Raw genomic sequence first — 19877 nt, forward strand, 5'->3', positions numbered from 1 at the left:
GAAATATTGTATCTTGCTGGCACTCTGAAAAGAAGTAGAGTGAAATACGCACAGCTTAGCATGATCATTTCCTATGTTGAACTATAACCTTCAGATTTTGACTTACACGGTTTTTGCTTGTATTTACAAGTTGAAGTGTTTTCTTTAGTTAAAGAAAAGGTCATAGATTAGTTTTTTAAAAATGAAAAATAATATTTAATGAACGAAATGAAGAATAAGTTATACATTGGGAAGGTTTTACCTAAAAATCATTTAATCTCTGTCTGTGTTTAGTACTTATGTTAGACCTCTAACTGTTATCTAATGTCAACAAGTGAGAATAGTTCAGTGTGAGTGTTGGGTACTGTTTTAATCAGTTACTTTAAAAAAGAAATCTTTTTTGTCAGTGTAAGGTCAATGACATATGGGGATATTAATTGTTAGTATTTAATTAATATAAAACATTTAACCTCCAAATCCCCCACACACTGACTTCTGAGAAAAGTTGAAAATATATTTAATCAGACATTCGGGTTATTTCAGTATCTTCATTCTGCCCGGGTCACTTACAAGCACACAGCTGGAGGCACTGACTGATAAGACCATAAATCATGTTGCCAGTGGATCATTTGGCCATAGGGAATAGATTAACTCTCAGGTGCAGTTTTCACCCTCGTGAAGTTCATTTAGTGATATACAGAAAGCACTAATGAGCCAGACCATGTTTTTGCATATATTAGGTGATATTAGTACCTCTGGGAGTTTACTGAAGCCCACTGTACAAGCTGTTAGCACAGGATGGATGAGACAAAGTAGCATGCGTGGTCTTTGACGGCTGTCTGAAATGACAGAAGGTGTCTGATGGTAACAGGAGGAGATTATTCAATTTGAATATCTAGTTTCTTTAATCATCTCTTTGCAAGAGCCTGATATTATTTCCTGTTTGCTTCTCTGTCCCAGCTGAATTCCCCGGGCCTGCTGACTATGCCCCAAAGCTCCACCTCCAGTGAGGATGAGATGGCCCAGAGCTTTTCCGACTACTCTGATGATTGTGCCTCCGAGAGCTCCCGCGAAGAAACAATCTATGAGACTATAAGGGCCACTGCAGAGCCATCGCAGAACCGCATGGACGACATTCACACGAACTCACTGGTTATCCGTCTCTTGATCCCTGACTTGCAGCAGACAGTGAGTATCTGTGAAGGATGAGAACAGAGCTTTTGAGAGTGCTGATGTTAACCTCGTAGCATCCACCAGCTCACCCGCATCTAGGGTAGGGTTAGGCAAACATCCACCTCTTTTTTTGTTAAAATTTTCATCTTTTTGGGACGCCAGAGCTCAAAGCGTTTAACAGAACAATATTAATGTTAACATTAACGTATGAGATTTCATCAGTAAGGGAAACGACCTCGACCCTAACCCTAGATGGGATGCCAGTAACCCGATAAATGTTTCGAATTGATCATGTTTGTGACTGTGTGAAATATTAACGTGACTGATGAACATAAACTTGCGACTTGATATGTACTGGAAATGAATGCTGTGTATTCTAACACCTTCTAACCTCTTTTGTGATCTAAAAGCTTTTATTGAAAGCTGGCTTGCAGTAAACTCAAACGCAATGATGCCATTAATGTGTGAGACCTGCAGGAAAGGTACAGTCGGTGGCATTTCAGTTGTGGCTTACAAACAGTGTCACCATGCATTAAACAGATAGGAATCTTTATAAAAATTGATAATGCAGGCAGAAAGAAACAGGTGCATTTCCAGATGTTAAAGGTTTTACAGTGATCCAAATGTGCTTCACTGCACTCTGCTCACTCCAACTCCAACAACGAAATCACTGGCATTTCTGAGAGGGTGAATATTCTTTAAGGGTCCTTTCATGTATAAAGTAGTATCCCTATTAGCTGGTATATATCATCTGTTGTATATACCTGGAGAGATAAAAGAAATTTGCAGGAAATGTGCAAAGACATTTGCCAAAACTTGAAAAACACATACACCTGTTAGCACATTCCATCGGTTTGCTGTTTTATCTTATTTTATACTCATTATAAGACTCCTCTAGCATGATAATATAACACATCCTTATCTCTTCCATTTGTGTGAGATTAACCTTTAAGCAAATGGATGTTTTCAGAGGAAGCAAAGGAGTGTAATCTCAGCCTTGGAGGCTTCCTGCTGTTTAAAGTAGGCTTACCAGTAATCTTTCACTCATTTACAGTTTTAAAGTCGGGGACTTAAACGAGCTCTGGCCATCAAGAATCATAATATGATATTAGTTGGTCTGTGACTGTTGAATGGGAGACGTGTAGCAGGTTGTTATATATAGCTGCATATGTGTAAGAGTGTGTATCAAAAGTTAAGGTGGGTCATGAGGTGGGCGGGGCTATTTGGAAAATTAGTGAAGAAAAGCGTTTACTGGATTAGGTGCTTGGTGAGAGTCACACTACAACATTTAATGACACAGTTTGCCCTTAGAACTCAAATACTGATTATACAATTTAATATTGCTGTGCAGTTTATAATAGAAGATGATGAACCCAGATGTGGGAGCCAAAAGGAGAAAGTAAATGAATGTTAGATTGTCCTTCCATTTCCTATTAATATGTAAATGAATAGCAGGTAGATGAATAGCTGATAGTAAATGATGCCTAATTAATCTTATTTTTAGGCCCTTATTTCATATTCCACATTAAAGCTGCGAGCAGCAGTAGGACCGTGGCATCGCGCCTGCTGCCGTGTACGTGTGCCGGGCTCGACTCACTCGAGATGTTTGTTGCAGTCTTTCAGAAAATTCTAATTTGTCTGTTTCATAAACAAGGCACACTTCCTGTGCCTGCTAGACATTGTACAAGAACACATGTTAAGTTTATGTCACAGTGTTGTACACTGAGTGTGTGACCAGCTGCATCTCTGTGCGGGATGGAAGCGGGATGCAACATAACTTATTACATATTTAACATATTTTTGATACATTTTCATCCTTTGGTGAGCCAACTCCAAAAATATTTCATTCCTTGTTCACTGAATGACAATAAAATGTCTGTCTGTCAATCTTAAATTTAAAATGTCTCATAAGGTTTTTGGCTGTTTCAGCCTCAAACACAGACAAACCTACCACATGGCCTGCCTCATGGTTTCACACACCCACTAATTTATATATAAGTGGGTGTATAATATATAATAATGATAATAATGTTATGATTTTCTAAAATCCTACCCCTCAATTACAGCTTCCTTTTTCGTGCCATGCTACTAGAGCCGCCATTAAATGAAAAGCCATCATTTTTACACAAAGGCATCATCAAGGCTGGAAGTTTATACAGACCTCTTTCTAAGTGGATGTGGTCAGCCTGTGAGGAATAATACTCAAAGCAAAAACATTTCCTATTCCCACTCGGTGCTGCTCTGGCTGTCGGTGCCTATTTGTTGGGACTTTGATCAAATGTAAAGTTTGGGACAGATTAGAAATGCGTGTTTAAGTTACAGTATTTTTTGTGCTTCATAGCAAAACACTGAGGCCATTTGAAAAAACTGAGTTTACTCAAAGTTGTTCCAACTCTTTAAGGCTTTCCTGACCAAATTTCAGATGGTTCTGGTAAATCAAGCAGGACTGATTCACTTAAACCATGCTGTAAATTAAATAATCTGTTAAACTCAGGCACTTTTAAAGATTCTAAAGTAAATGGTAAATGGCCTGTATTTGTATAGCGCTTTTCTAGTCCCTAAGGACCACAAAGCGCTTTACATATCCAGTCACCCACCCATTCACACACACATTCACACACTGGTGATGGCAAGCTACAATGTAGCCACAGCCACCCTGGGGCGCACTGACAGAGGCGAGGCTGCCGGACACTGGCGCCACCGGGCCCTCTGACCACCACCAGTAGGCAACAGGTGAAGTGTCTTGCCCAAGGACACAACGACCGAGACTGTCCAAGCCGGGGCTCGAACCGGCAACCTTCCGATTACAAGGCGAACTCCCAACTCTTGAGCCACGAAAGTAAAAATCTGAATATAATCAGGTTATGTGTTCAGCATGTTACCATGGATTTAGCCAGGTCAAAAGAGAGTTACTTTCATGACACAGAAAATTCTCACAACTCGCAAGCCAATAACTGTCACGGTCCAGGGTGTATTATTATTGATCTTTGTTGTTATCTGGCGCTTCACTGCAATTGTGATGGTTTCTCTAGTTCTTAGGTTTTGGTCCCTGTACTCCCGTGTGTAGTTTCAAGTCCGTGTCCTTGAGCCAGTTGTATTTCCTGTTTTACTTAAAAGGTGTCCCAGGTCATGTGTTCTGTTTTGTTTCCCTGTTGTCTTGTATAGTTAGATTGTTACCCTGTGTGTATTTTTAGTGTGTGGTTACCTCTGTTCTTCGTCGGAGCGTCTGCGTGTCATTCTGTGTATCGTCCCCGGTGTTTCTCTGTTTCTTCTCTAAGAATTACCCAATAGGCAAAGAGAGCTTAGATGGAGTCGGGTAGGAGACTTGCCCAGCTCTAACTGATACTGAGTCCCTATGGGAGACGAACCTGGTCCCTTTGAAGGCATGTTTACCAGGGTGGCCCTGGTGCACCTTCACACCGGTTAAATTCAAATTCAAATTTTATTTGTCACGTACACAGTCATACACAGTACGATATGTAGTGAAATGCTTGGACAACTGCTCGTGACCTAAAGAAAACACAAAAGGAAAAGGCTATGAATAAGATAGGAAATAAATATGAAAAATTAAAAAGGGTAAATTTAACTAGGAAGGAATAAAATATAAATTAAGGTTAAAAATGAAATAACTGTACAACACAAATTAGAATGAAGGGTAAATTTAACTGGGAGAATAAGATAAAATATATAAATTAAAGTTGAAAATAAAATAACTGTACAACAAAATACACAATATAGAACTATATAAGAATGTATGAAGAAATATAAATAAATATATACACAATAACAGCAGCGTGATTTAAGTAATGAAGTGAAACAATGTCCAGAATGTCCAGTGTGTGTAAGAACTGTATGTGTGGGTCAGGACTGTGTGGTGTGTGATTGAGAGACCGTATCGCCGGTTATCTACGGCTCTCTAAATTGGTGCGCTTGGTAAATAACTGGGTTACATTTAGTGGCCTTGAAAACCAAGTTAACTGTTAATTTTAAGGTTAGCGTAACCTGTAAGAGCCCTTCGAGTGATGTTATAAGAATATGCAGGTTTTATGCTTCACTGTTCAAAAAAGTTAAAAAGGGAATGTCCACAATTTAGACTTTTTGAATACAGGGCGTGTTACTAAAAGCAGTTCAGCAGGAACAAAGCAAAAGCCACATCAAATCATAATAATCACACAATCAAATCGGTGGACTTATCTCATTAACCTACTCTGAGATTATGCTGATTTTATTCTGATGTGAGAGACGAGACAGGTTGGACAGAGTGGGCATGCCTTGGCCACGACGTGCCTATCTCTGTGTGGATATAATCCAATAAGATTCCAAGTTCTTGGAAGTTGTAATCCAGTAGGACCAAAACCTCAAAGTGTAAAATTTGTCATCTAATGTTGTCGCTATGACTGTCCAAACAGTCATATGTGCGTGAAAGACTATCACACAAACGCTTCACAGCAAATGATCAACTCAGTTTAACTTAACTACTGGACCTGACTGACCATCCAGTTAGTCCCAATTCTAAGTTTGTGTGATTGTTTAAGGAAAAAAGTCACCAAGTTATTCTCCTGTTGACCAACGTTCCCTCTAAGCTGCACGCGTGCGCATTTGCGCACTGCTGGTTTCTGCGCACAGAAAATCTGCGTTGCGCACAAAAATAAATAAATAAATCTAACCTGAAATACTTTAACAATTCTGTTTTGCAGTGTGAGTCAGTAAGTGACTGGCTGCTCCTGTATGGGATTAGAACGATGCCGCCTTATCCCATAGTCCAGCCAATGATGCGATTCACATTCGTATATACACAGCTAATCAACATCGTTGACAGGCTATGACAGCGTCCTTATGTGCCGACACCGGTGTTTAGCTAGCAAAGCGGCTGATGTGGAGTGAAGCCACGTTAACGACACCGTGTACAACCACTGGAGATGTGAGCAGGACAGACGGAACAATTGACGGAAAAAGTGTGGACTTTATACCAGTTTTTAAATTGTGTTGATCGGCCACGTAAAACCCCGTTAAGTGTTACGTCAAACGCTATTTCCATCATGGGATTAGGATGTTACCTGGCAGCACTGTGGCACAGTGGTTAGCACTGTTGCCGCACAGCAAGAAGGTCCTGAGTTCAATTCCACCATCAGGCCAGGGTCTTTCTGTGTGGAGTTTGCATGTTCTCCCCGTGTGTGCGTGGGTTCTCTCCGGGTACTCCGGCTTCCTCCCACCGTCCAAAGACATGCAGCTTGTGGGGATAGGTTAATTGGATAATCCAAATTGTCACTAGCTGTGAATGTGCGAATGAATGTGAGTGCAAATGGTCTGTCAGTCTGTCCCTGTGTGTTGGCCCTGCAACAGACTGGCAACCTGTCCAGGGTGTACCCCGCCTCTCGCCCTATGACAGCTGGGATAGGCTCCAGCGCCCCCCGCGACCCTGAAAAGGATAAGCGGAAGTGAATGGATGGATGGATTAGAAGTGTAGGTGGTCGAAGAGTATAAATACCTCAGTGTCCACCTGGACAACAGACTAGACTGGAGACTGATCAGTGAAGCTATCTACAAGAAGAGTCAGAGCAGACTGTACTTCCTGAGGAAGCTTGGGTCCTTCAATAAGTGTGTTGTGGAGAGTCTTCTTAAATCACCTGCTGGGGTAGCAGCATCAGAGCCAGGGACTTAAAACGGCTCAAAAACCTGATGAAGAACACTGCTTCTGTCCTACTGTGGAACCAGTGGAGATGATGGTGCAAAGAGGGATTCTTCACAAAATCAAAAAAAAAGAAAATTACGGACAACCCTGAGCATCCTCTTCATGAGTCAGTTTACAGCAGCAGAGTGTCTTCAGACCTGCTGTAATACAGGAGATGCTTCCTGCCCACAGCCATCAGCACCTACAACAACTCATTGAAGAATCCTGGATTAAATTAGTTATGACAATATTTAAGTCACAAGTCATGAGGACTCACACAAAAGTAAAGGATATAAAATAGAAAACAATAAATAAAATAAATCACCCCCCCCCCCCCCCCAAAAAAAAAGAAAGATTCTACTTTTAAAATCGTTCTGGTAAACAGTGACTCCACAGAGTTTTGTTTGTTTTACATGAACAGTGGGAACTGTGACTTTAGCTGTTAGCTTTTCATAAACTGCAGCGTTGGTACATTTACACTGTGGGTCAGTATGGTGCTGCTTGTTCTTTAAAGCTCTGTGAGAACTATGTGCATACAGTACAAGCAGCCTACATCCTCACTGACCATGTACCACATGTAGGCGACCTTAACTGTACATAGATGCAGCCTTCCTTTCATTCACAGTGAGAATCTGTAAGTAAACGTCGTCATAAAAGACTGCCAGTGTGAATGTGAAAGAGCAGCTAGGTGCTTCTGGAGTCTGTGCAGTAGTTTGAGTTTGCTCTGAACTGCAGCTCTTTGCTTGATGCGTGCATGTCCTTGAGGAATAATAGCTTTTTATTGGATGCACATGTGTAAAAGGACAAAGGAGTAAAAGGGACCAAAGATGGCGGGGCTGCTGCTTGGCAAAGCTCTATCTTCAGCCACTTGATGTTCCTCTCCTGAGTTTCGTTCCTTTCGGTCTCATTTGTAATGCCCTTTTATGCTGCACATTGAGTTTGTACAATCCAGTGGATTGAAATGTACAGTGATGAAATAAACTCATGACCCGTTGACGTAATTATCAAAGTGAAAAGAACTGCAGCATAAAATATGTATGTGCATGTTCACATGTACACTAAGCTCTCTCACGAGTATGCACTAGTGCTTCTGATTTCACATTCATCAGTGAGTACTCAGTGGTGCCACTTGATCACATGATTGAGTCACACAGTCCGCTTGGAAATCAAAATCAAGTGAATAATTCAAGCTAACACAAACACACACTTGCTCACAGACACGTGAGGCAGGCTCCTGAAAACTGTGCTCGTTCATATCATTTCTGAGTGAAAAGACTAGAAGCAGGAGAAAAAGAGATCCAGACTTTGTCTAAAATATTTAACAGTGTAATAATCTCTGTCACGCTGCAATTTATCCAAAAAAGTCTAAAAGTCAGCTGCAGCAATGTATAATGTTTCAAAAGAACCAACATCTTGGACAAGAAAAGGCAGGTGTAGGGAGTGACAACATTTCCTCTTTCCCACATGCTTTTCTGTGTTCTTGGTTCTTCCACAATCTTCACACTGTTCTTCTCTTACAAGCTTTCTTTTCTCACTTTATTTCATCCATCTCCACTGTCATTCAATGCCAGTACACAGTTCTTACATCCAGACAGAGACAACATCTTTTCAAAGTTAATTTCTGCTAAAAATTCAGAGGCTGGACTCAGTGACAAGCAAAGCGAGCTTTCCAAACATGGTTGGTTTGAATGCTTGGACCACAGGAGACGACGGGTTTGTGAACACCAGAAAGCCGCTGTGGACATATGCTTAGTCTAACTGTCATTAACTCAGACACCAGGGGCCCGTTCTTCGTACGTCGCTCACTACATCCAAGATCAAACCATCGCGCTAACCGTGAGCTCGCTAATCCGGTTCCCCGAACACACCTGCTGTTGACGATTAGTACAGCTGGACGCAGTAATGTGACATCACTGGGTGTCATAAAAGGGGCTACGCATCGATAGTAGAAACATTGATCGGCAACCCTCTGATTGGTCGGCGAAAATGTCGAAGGAGCGCGCTCGGCTCGGTATTTTTCGGCAGCAGAGCAAGAACTCCTGAGTGAGGGATTTCAGGAGTTTCAGAGTTTAATCAGAACGCAAGGGAACACTGCAAAGGCTGCAAAAGCAAGGAGCGAGGGCTGGCAGGAAGTTGCTGACAAATTAAACTCGTAAGTAATTTAATAATAATAATAATAATATATTGGATTTATATAGCGCTTTTCAAGGCACCCAAAGCGCTTTACAATGCCACTATTCATTCACTCTCACATTCACACACTGGTGGAGGCAGCTACGGTTGTAGCCACAGCTGCCCTGGGGCAGACTGACAGAAGCGAGGCTGCCATATTGCGCCATCGGCCCCTCTGGCCAACACCAGTAGGCGGTAGGGTAGATTTATTATATTACACTATATTATCCAATATTATATTACATTATATTATATTGTTATATTATATCCTCTTTCACATTAGAGCCACAACAGGACCCACTAGAACATGGGAACAAGTAAAAGTGAAATATAAGAATATTCTACAGAATGGTAATATTTATCACTTATATTGCTTTTCGTCTCTTGGAAAGAGAGCCTGAAATAATCTGTTTGTTTGTTTATAACAGCAACCAAGAAAAGGGCAGAGCAAAAAAAGACAGGTGGTGGTCCTGCACCCCCTCGTCAACAAGTTGGTTAAGTAAATAATATCCTCACGGGAAAATCGATATCTCTCAATGAGCACACTGTCGCGCTGAGCTAAAGGATCCTGTCTGTCCCGCAATATACGCTGAATTCTGAGGACTCTCCTTATCAATCTTGCACCTTCCGCAATGGGTTGCTCGCGTAAACGGACAGGACATGGCTGCGACAGGCTTCCCAAATCCACCTTCGCTTTTATAGCCGTGGTCTCTCATCTTGATTACACGAAGTAATTTACAATTACTACTCTGAAATATGAATTACATCTGTAATAATCACATACATGTAATAGAATGTTAATAGTACATTTCCCTTTTTTAGGAAATGACCTGTATGTATCTGTGTGACATCAATAAAAGGATCAAGTGCTGCATTATCTTCAGTTACATTGATGTTATTTATTTATCGCTGTTGCTTTCGTATAAATGAAGCGGACATACCTGCGTGGCCGCGATCTAATCCTGTTTACATAAAGTAAACCTGCTCCCGAGCAGGTTTACGCTTACGGCTCTGTTGCTATGACAGCAAGTCCCGGATGAGCTTCGGGGAACCGACTGATCCAGGATCACGCGAAATCGTCAACAATCTAATCCAGCTAACTTACTTAGCGAGGTACGAAGAACAGGCCCCAGCACCATCAAATGTGTGTTGACAAGAGGAGTAACCAATAAGATGATTTTACCTAGTCGGGTGCCATGTAAAGCAGTTGCTGCAGCAAATGCTCACTGTTTGAAATTATCTTTTCAAATATTCTGTATTTGTGGTCTGGGTCTTACACTATCAGTTCTGGCCACTGTGGATCATGCTAATTTCACAGTCAGGTGGGTGCCAGTGGAGATGATAACAGATTAGGTTTTCACCAATTTCAATGGTCACAACCAAAGTAGCAAAGATGACACAAAATACTAAGGGATCTTATTTCTGTTTAAGCTAGTTTTTAAAAAGCTAGGACTCCCTACAACCTCCTGCAGGGCATCCAGTCATGAGAGTAAGCCAGTGTAATGAAGGTTCACTGACGGGAGAATTTACTTGGTTTTGATGACAGGTGAAATTAAGCATCACAAAGGACCAAGGATCAAACCTGAGAATGTCACTGAACACATCCTCAACACCAGCACATCATTTCTTCTGGAGCTCGTCTTGTCACATCTTTAAAATAATATGTTTTGCATCTTTACCATCAGTTATTGACGCCCAGGGTTGGTGGTACAAACGTCCATTTTGTGAAGCAAAAGTTCAAGTTCAGGGTTGCCCTGCTTTTTAGGGTCTTTAAAAACATTTATGCACAAAATGTCTGGGCTTTACTGAGTGATGATCTCCAACATTTCCTGCAGTAATTTGCAGCCAATGTGAAGTGGCTGTGATAAGAATTAGCTCCAAGTGCAGAGCCATGGATCTCACCTGGAACAGTATAGAGTATTCAATGTTTAATTAAACATTGCAGTGGTCAGCATATGCAGCATTTAGTTCTTACAGGTGCTGAGAGATCTCAGTGGACGTGAGCCTTTTTGTCCTCTTGGCATACTTTTGTGATGTCTTTGTCCTTAATAATTACAAAAATTTAAAAAACCTAAGTGAAAGTGTTGCTTTTTTTTTTTCTACAGTGTTAGGGATAAAGTCACAGCAATGGGTAAGAATGAGTGGTTTATTTCCAGTCTTAGGTGGCCAGATGCTGTTTCTCCAGGAGAATATCTCTACAGTTCAAGCGTGACCACTGGAAAACACAGTTTTGTCAGTTTTTATTCTGTATATCTCTGTGCTGACGTCCAAAGTACAAGAGCAAACCCTAACACATGCACACACTATCACTGTTTCATATATAATGCTGAAGTTGAGCACAGTCGGTTCAGGAAGCACTAACAATGGGAGTGGATGGAAGTCTGCTATTGTAAGAAGAGGACAGGAGGCCCTATCAGTCCACACAGCCCCTGCCAGATGCCAGACATCTGTTTCTGTACACGTCCAACCCTTCACCTCCTGTCTTCGTCTCAACGCCAGGCAAGAGGATTAAAGCTACACAGAGTTCACAAACTGTTCATCACTTCAGACTTTATTAAAGACACAGGCCTGCTATCACTGGCTGAGCAGCACACCCAGCTGTACAGTCTCACAGACACTTCCTGAATGCCGCGGCACAGTGCCCGTAATCCTCTCTGATTCAGACCAGAAATCCTGCATTATTTGTTTGGGTTTTTTCACAGAAGCTGGAGCTGAGAAAGAGCAGGGGCAGAAGGGTTCTGTCAATTACATCCGCAGCGAGGACAGCGGCCCCGCTTAGCATCCTAACAATAAAACAATAAATTAAAAAAGGTTTGGCAGTGATGTGTGTGTCTAGTTTTCGTAACTGGGACAGGGTTTGGGTTATTAAAACACCAGTTTGGATATGTTAGAACTGTTTTAATTGGGCACCATTGTTCTTTAGCTCTGGTCTAATCTTCTCTTGAGTCTTATGGTCCAAGTTATTTGCATCTGCCAGTCAAAAGTTGGAAGTCCAGTACAAGTGAAATGTGTGTCACATAATGTTTGTTGTTTTCAGAGGTGATTATTTACTTTTTCTTGCTTGTGTCTGCCAGCCAACACTTCAGGCATCACTTTCTAATCAGTTTGTCTATTTTTTTCCTCTCACATATCCCCCCTCCCCCTCTGCTGCGCTCCAAACCCAACCAGAAATGCATGCGCTTCAACCCGGATGCAACGGTCTGGGTTGCCAAGCAGCGGATCCTTTGTACACTTAATCAGAGCCTGAAAGATGTGCTCAACTATGGGCTTTTCCAGCCAGCGAGCAACGGGAGAGAAGGCAAGTTCCTGGATGAAGAACGCATCCTCCGAGAATACCCCCAGCCAATCAGCAAGGGCGTCCCAGCTCTGGAGGTAAACTGTTGACAAATTTACGTGAATCACATCACATTTTTTGGATATTTTATGTTACACAATCTAAAAGTTCAAACGGGAAATTGTTTAAATTCTGATGTAAATAATACAGGTGAGGTTAGAAGTTTACATTCACTCATCATCATGAATATCAGGGTAAATTTCTTTATACTGTTTTTCTTTCCAGGGTGGAATGAAAAACAGTTCACATTTTAATCACTTAAAAAAAAATCTGAATTAGATGCATAAATGTATCTTGGATTTTCTCTAATCCACACATGGTCAAACATATATGTACAGGCTCAAATGTCATTAGTGAGCATGATTTGCTGTAGCTTGTAGTTTCTCTTTGTCAGCATAAAAAGGATTTGTCAGCACTCATTGGACTGACCAATACTCAGAATAACAGGATAGATCCAAGGAGAATTCACATTTACATTAAAGTCTACTGGAGCCATTTTTACACAGCTGCAGATTCCAAGATAATCAGTTCAAACAATTTTATCGAAGCACAAGTTATTTGGTGTCATCACTTTGCCAAACTGTTAGCCTCAGATGAGAGGGAAGTGGTTAGGATGTTCAGGAACTGGAAACTACTGGAATACATGGTCCAACAAAAGTGCCTGGTCAACGTGCAACTTACTAAGAGACATTTAATCAATATATAGATTTTTATCCTGTGTTGGTCATAGAAAACCCTAAATAAAGCCAACATTGTGCACCCAATTCTTCTTCTTAAAGATATATGCTGTAGCCTGGAAAAAGGACAGCTCAAACAAATAATTAAAATCCCCAAGTTACAATGACATTCATGCCCATGACGACTGTGTGTAAACCTCAAACCGCAAATGTATTTTTTGAGATGTATATTTTAAAAAATTCAAATCAACACTGAAATTCAGTATCGTTGAAAAGTGAGGAAGGACTGAAGGAATCATTCTTTTGCTTATGTGGCTCAAAGGTTCTGTGCAATACTTTGATTTAGATATAAGTTTGCAAGTAATTTAAAAAATCCTGTTAGTATGGATCTTTAACGAATCCTGCAGTAAAATGTTTACAGCTGACAGCAGACAGCCCGTAAAAGTAGTGAAGTGTGCTCTTGATCAAAAGGACGCATCTTAGGCATTATCCCCAGTGATTTCCTTTCCAGAGGAAAAGTTGCTTTCAAGATGCACCCAGAGGTGCAAAGTAAACTGGCTGTGACTGAGACTTATTAGAGGTCACTGGATCCCAAATGTGTACTAATTTAATAGAGGGCTTACTGGAGCCACCCTTTTGATTCGGGACTTTTATTCAAGGCATAGTTGCACTCACTCTGTGGTATCTGATCTCAGATCAGTACAGCACAGACGTGTAATGAGGTATAATATAACTGTTGCTTTACAGTAAGAAGTTACTGACTGTCAGGAGAAATATTAAATATAAAGTCATAATGATTTTTCTTGAATTTCTGTTGATGCCTACAATTTGTAACCGTTTTGCTTACTTTTTTTTACTCAACAGTTCCGATACAAGAGCAGAGTCTACAGACAGCCCAATGTCGATGAGAAACAGATCGCCAAACTTCATACAAAGGTAGGATTTCTGTTGAGTTAGTATTTAGTCACATGCTTAGGAAGCACACTGACTCTCAGACAGGGATTGCAAGTCATTTATGATGAGCCAACTTTGACTAAAAGCAGAGACCGGTTTTCCAAATAATGCCACATGACCTGACATGTTTACTTCACCTTGATTTTGACATGCACATAGAGACAGAGGATCATCGATAAGACTATCGATAAGCTTTTACCCACAATTCAGCTGAACTGAATGGATTTAAAAATCCCAGTGAGGTAAAAACACATTAAAGATGATATTTAACGAGGATGCGCCTCTTTGCACCTACCTGACACTGGGTGCTTGGAACAGCAGATAAATGCTCTTAGAAACCGGGTACATGTAGCTGAGACAAATGATCATGAAATCCAAGAATAAATAATAAATGAAATGTGCGACAATAAATGTCACACTTCCACCCACCTCACTCTGACTGTTGGCTGACCCCTGGGAAGTGCAGTGTGAAAACACAACAGTAATGGCTGTTTCACACCAAAGGTGTTGCCAAAATAAAATCATAAAAATGAGAAAAGAAAGGACGCTCACAGATTGCGTTTCTTTGTAGTGGCCTCAATAATCACTCTCTCAATTGGATTAACGCTTGCATCTGTTTGCTGTGCTTCTTGGCAGCTCGAGTTGTGACGAGAAAAGAGTGAGGGATAGAAAGTCCAAGCAAGCGTACAGTGCGACTTACCTGTCAGTTATGCTTATTTGGCTTTGCTGTTCCTGTGTGATAGTCGAGAAAACTCTGTGAGTTTGTATGCTGCTCAGATGAAGGCTGTTCTTTTTTCTGGCAGCCCAACAGCAGACTGCTCCCTCACTCTATCTCTGTTCCTCCCACATGAACTGAAATAAATGTATACAGTAAATTTAAGATTTCTAGCGTCTCCATCGCTGTGAAAGGCTAGCTCTGGGCTGCTTTCCCACTGCTACTGTAATCCTGTATTGCAGCCAAAGTATAAGTGTCTCTGGCAGCGCTCTGTTACCGGCATTATGGGAAACAGTCTGACAGCTGCTCTAACTCCACCTCAACTATAGGGAAGAGAGGATGGACGAGAGGTGGTAGGCTACTAGAATCCAAAAAGTTCAGAAAAAGCACATGTTCAATAAATATGGGGCACGGTGGTTAATGTGCTCAAACCAAGTTTACAAAAGGGTCAGTTTAGCAAATGCGTTTGACAGACATCTGTTTCTAATGTTTCTAATGTTTGTTTCTTGGCTTGACCCAACTTTTCGGAGCTAATCCTGTTTGCCATGCAGTCTGCTGCCCTACGGTTGGCTCGAGCTCACACTGAGAGAGCCAATCAAACTTCAATTTCCCAAACTATTTCAGTAAAAGGAGAAAGAGAGAGAGAAGGATAGGGTACCGTCCTGCAGACTGATTCATCAGGCCTGCAGACACACACACACACACACACACACACACACACACACACACACACACACACGCAGACACACACACACACACACACACACACACACGCAGACACACACACACACACACACACACACACACACACACACACACACACACACAAGGGACGTATCAGCTACATTAAATAAAACATTCCAGAAAAACACATGAACTCTTGACATTTCTGGGTATTTAACTGACTCATCATGGTTAAGATTTAAACAGCAGCTCTATGCATCTGTGATGAAAACCAGCTTCGTTTCATTCGGTCACATCAGCCTGATAGAACAGTATCAGCTGTCACATTAGCTAATGTGGACTGGCTGATCCAGCTGAATGGCAGCTTAGCTCAACTACATGACCAGTCTGAGGTAAATCTATGCTTGATTATTGTTTTTGCTTTTTATTTATTTTATTCCTTTACTTCTATGAATAAAGCTTGGAATGTTTTTTAAACTGTTTCGTTCTTTATTGGTTAGTTTAAAGGAAAAATCTCCTCCTCATTTATTCTCCTGCTTTTCTTTCCAGTCCGTTCTTATTTTGCTACCTATTGTCCTTCTCTTCTTTTGCCATCTCATTCTTCATTCCTCATTTTACTCCTGTCCTTTGGGGAGCTGCTCTCTTATCTATTTTTATCATGTGGCCTGGAAAGAAAGCAGACAGAACAGGAAGGAGCAACCATTCCACTCTTTCCACTCGCCACACTCTCAGTCCTGTCATGTCCCTTTCTGTGTAGCCTGCTTTCAGTTTCCTTGTATTCTACCTTATATTCCTTCCATCTCCATCTGCAAGCCTCTCTCAGTTTAACAATGTATTCCTAAGCGTTTCCACTTTTCACCCTTCGTTATTCTTTATCTCAACTTCTATTTCAGTCTTTTTGCAGCTCTGAACCTCTATCCTGTCTTTCTCGCTCTCACACACCCACTACCATTTGTTCTTTTTCCTCACTCTAATAGCGCTTTGTGTTTTCTGGCTGTGTAGGCCAATCTGAGGAAGTTCATGGACCTTGTTCAGCATAATCAAGTGGACAAAGTGGCCAAGATGTTGGAAAGAGGCTTTGATCCCAACTATCACGATAGTGACACTGGCGGTAAGGCAACATGCTGCTCATAAGCACAGACAACAAACACTTCAAGTACACTAAAAGCACAATTTACAGTTTACACAAGTGCAAGTCCTGGTTTGATAATGTGTATGTATACACACTGTTACTCTGAGGAGGGTCAGCAACAGCAGAGAAGCACATAATAGAGGAAGAAAACTCACCAGGTGTTATCAGAATATGTCCATTTTTTTCTTCATTTGCAAAAAAGAAAATGTAAAAACACTTGGAGACTCCCAACTGCCAGTCTTGGTATCCGGGGATCGGTCCGCCAGGACCTCCACTCCTAGCTGCCGCCCATCTCACAATGCACCCGCCAACGAGATCGCGGATACAAGCGGCGGAAGTTAGCTTCCTCCGAAGGGTGGCTGGCCTCTCCCTTAGAGATAAGGTGAGTTTGGCCATCCGGGAGGGGCTCAGAGTAGAGCCGCTGCTGCTCCACATCGAAAGGAGCCAGCTGAGGTGGTTTGGGGATCTGACAAGGATGCCTCCTGGGCGCCTCCTGGGTGAGGTGTTCTGGGCATGTTCCTCCAGGAGGAGGCCCCGGGGCAGACCCAGGACACGCTGGAGAGATTATATCTCTCGGCTGGTCCCAGACAAGCTGGAGGAGGTGGCTGGGGAGAGGGAGGTCTGGGCTGCTTGGGCTGCTGCCCCCGCGACCCGGCCCCGGATAAACAGAAGAAGATGGATGGATGGATGGATGGATGGATGGATGGATGGATGGATGGACCTGGAGAATCCAGTTACAAAAACATAGAGCTGGATTTTTTTGGATTGGCTGGATTTTATTTTTGTTTTATTGTATTGAAGTTTTTAGTTTATTATCAACCCTTGCTTAAAAATCGACCATTTATTTGAAGTTTGGCCAAGATGAAGAAAAGACAGCTTATTAGAAGCAAAGGTAGTCAAAGGTTTACCATTCATGAACCTGTGGAAGGATCATTAGTGGATCTCATGGTAGCACCTAAATGAGATGTGGATTTTTGGATGTTAGCGTCTGCTCTCCCTCGCTCTTACCAGGACATCTGTGTAAATCTCCCAAAGTGAGCAAGTATGCTTCCACAGCGACCTCTTGTTGGCACTTTTACAACCTTCTGCAGACTGTGGACGGGCATGAGTCAGTTAAAAGAGTCAGTCCCCAAGTATGCCCACACCTTTTTTTGCCTTTATTTTCGACTTTGATTATATTTAAAAAGTTAAAAATGCAAAAGCCCTTTAATGATCTTCAAGTTCCCCATTTTGTGTGCTAATTTTATACCAAATTAGAAGCATCTTATCTAAAAGATACTGAAAACCTCGTCCATGTATTTCTTACTTTAGGCTGGTCAAAGTGTACTTCCTTATAATCAGGTTGTCCTAAAAGCTCCCTGAAGCATACACGAGGAGAATTTAATTTAGAATTAAGATCGGAGTGATCAGATTCCATCGTATCTGAAGCCCCCACAGGAACATATTATCCAAATGGAAAAGTGTGGTTACAAGAGTTTACATAAGCAGAATGAGAGGCAAAGTCCCATCGAACCAGCTCCCAGTTTGGTTTCAAGACACGGAGACCTCGTATAACTTTAAGAACATTTCTCTTTGCTAAAGAGTTGAATCAGGTGATCCTGAACTGCCTCTTTGTTAAACTGTTGGAGGTTCGTGCTGTTTAAGTGCTAACCATTACACCCGGAGCCTTTTTTTCTCCACTCACCCTTTTACTCTAATTAATTGCAATATTGTATGTCATTAACCAACCCTTCCTGAGCCGGGTTGTTCTGTTGAACTGGTTCTTGCTCGCTCATAGAGTATTATTTGTGAATCATTCTCTGTAATGTTGTAGCTTCTTACAATGAAATGATCTTGAGATAACTGTTGTTGTAAAATGTTGTTGAAGAAATGTATTAAAATGTAGCTAAATGGGAGGAGACGCCAGAGCCAAAAAAGTACTGATTTGTGTAAGATATCATATGTGGTCCACCAAGGTCGAGAGCCCTTCATTGGAAAAAAAAAAAAAAGCCAACACCAAAGCCAAGGGGTCTACTTCCAGTCCCATCATGACCAGAGGCTGCTCCATGCACAGGATTAAGTGACTTGTCGTTTTAGGAATACTAGTAGGGAAAGCAGCATCCTTCCAGAAGCAACAGTTCGATGCAATCGGTTCTGAAGGTATTCGTCAGTTCAATTTTTGAATGGCTGTCAAGGCACTAAGTTGCACTCTAAATTAGAAATGGTACATGTAAAAATCTGTGAGGATGGAGGGGAATGAAGGCTTTGTTTTTAAGAACTCACATGTATGTTGGGGACACTGCATTTTTAAAATATATATATATGTAATTTTTATGGCATAAAGAAGAAGCCATTCAATTCTGCTGAACTCAAAAAAGAAAGCGAGAAAAGCTTTGAACTCACCCTTCAAGACAAGCTAGAGTGCCTTGTGAAAGTATTCTATAATTAAACCGAGAAAACAGAGCTGTTTGGCCTTGGTGCCAAATATAAAAGGAGCCACTAAATACCAAACATGTGCACTGCTTCAGAAACCTGCTGAAGTGGAGGACACTGCCCTGTGGGCAGCAGTGAAGGATTTTCTTTGTTCCAGGTGTGAACATGTGAGTGGTGTATAGAAATTCCCTTGAGGAAAATGTGGGTTAGGTCTGCCTGCTCCATCCTGGGCAAATAGAGTTATCCCAGCCAGAGGCATGGCTCTGTGTCTTTGGAGCCACACATGGAGGGTGGGCAGCTACTACCCAGCTAATGAGTTATGTCCTAACGTCAGTGTGTACTCAACACACAAATGTTCCATAAAATCAAAGTGAGCAGGTGTTTCATGCTGCACTAGGCCAGGATGATAGTTAGGAGTCCTCACAGGACCACTTGGAAGCAGACTGAGGAGACTAACACCCCGCAAGTACAACAACATATAATCTCCAAGCATGCACTGCACCACTCTGTTGTTCACTCAACTTAATTTGCTGTGGAACTTCTTCTTCCACTTAACATCATCGGTGTTCTCTGTTAAATAGATGAGAAATCTATCAGGAGCAACACAGGCACATTTTTTTAAACAGGAGCTTCAAAAGACCAAAACGAAATACACACAATATTCGTTTGTTATATAACAGGAAGCACATGCACGCTGCCTGTGGTTGTCCAGAAACATTTTGCCTGCTGACTGTGAAAACAGAAAAATATGGAATAGGATGAGACGTGTTCAGGGAAAATAGGAAATGAAGGACATGTCAAATACATCATGTACATCTGGGGTTTCCTATGATTCTGAAAGGTTGTGCTTATCTATTTATTTTTATTGATGATATATTCTTAAAATATGGCAAGGCCTTTAAATACCTTAACTGCAGATGGTGACGGACCTAAAACTGAAATAAAGTTGCATTAGAGGTATGCGTATTATTATT

The 19877-nt window shown here is 41.5% G+C and overlaps 1 protein-coding gene across 1 annotated transcript in view; it reads left to right on the plus strand.

Annotated features, from left to right (window-relative positions):
- Window positions 1-945: 945 nt before the first annotated feature.
- The window catches only part of shank2b (SH3 and multiple ankyrin repeat domains 2b), a 220153-nt gene continuing 201221 nt past the window's right edge, over window positions 946-19877 (plus strand). Inside the window, exons 1-4 of the mRNA XM_085408855.1 lie at window positions 946-1167; window positions 12164-12367; window positions 13871-13942; window positions 16362-16470. Of these exons, the coding sequence (XP_085264981.1) occupies window positions 964-1167; window positions 12164-12367; window positions 13871-13942; window positions 16362-16470 (589 nt within the window). The 5' untranslated portion in view covers window positions 946-963. The remainder of the gene's footprint in view (window positions 1168-12163; window positions 12368-13870; window positions 13943-16361; window positions 16471-19877) is intronic.

Source organism: Rhamphochromis longiceps, linkage group LG1 (genome assembly GCF_057381845.1).
Source record: "Rhamphochromis longiceps isolate RC_006_pf linkage group LG1, R_longiceps_female_GT1.1, whole genome shotgun sequence".
NCBI lineage: Eukaryota > Metazoa > Chordata > Actinopteri > Cichliformes > Cichlidae > Rhamphochromis > Rhamphochromis longiceps.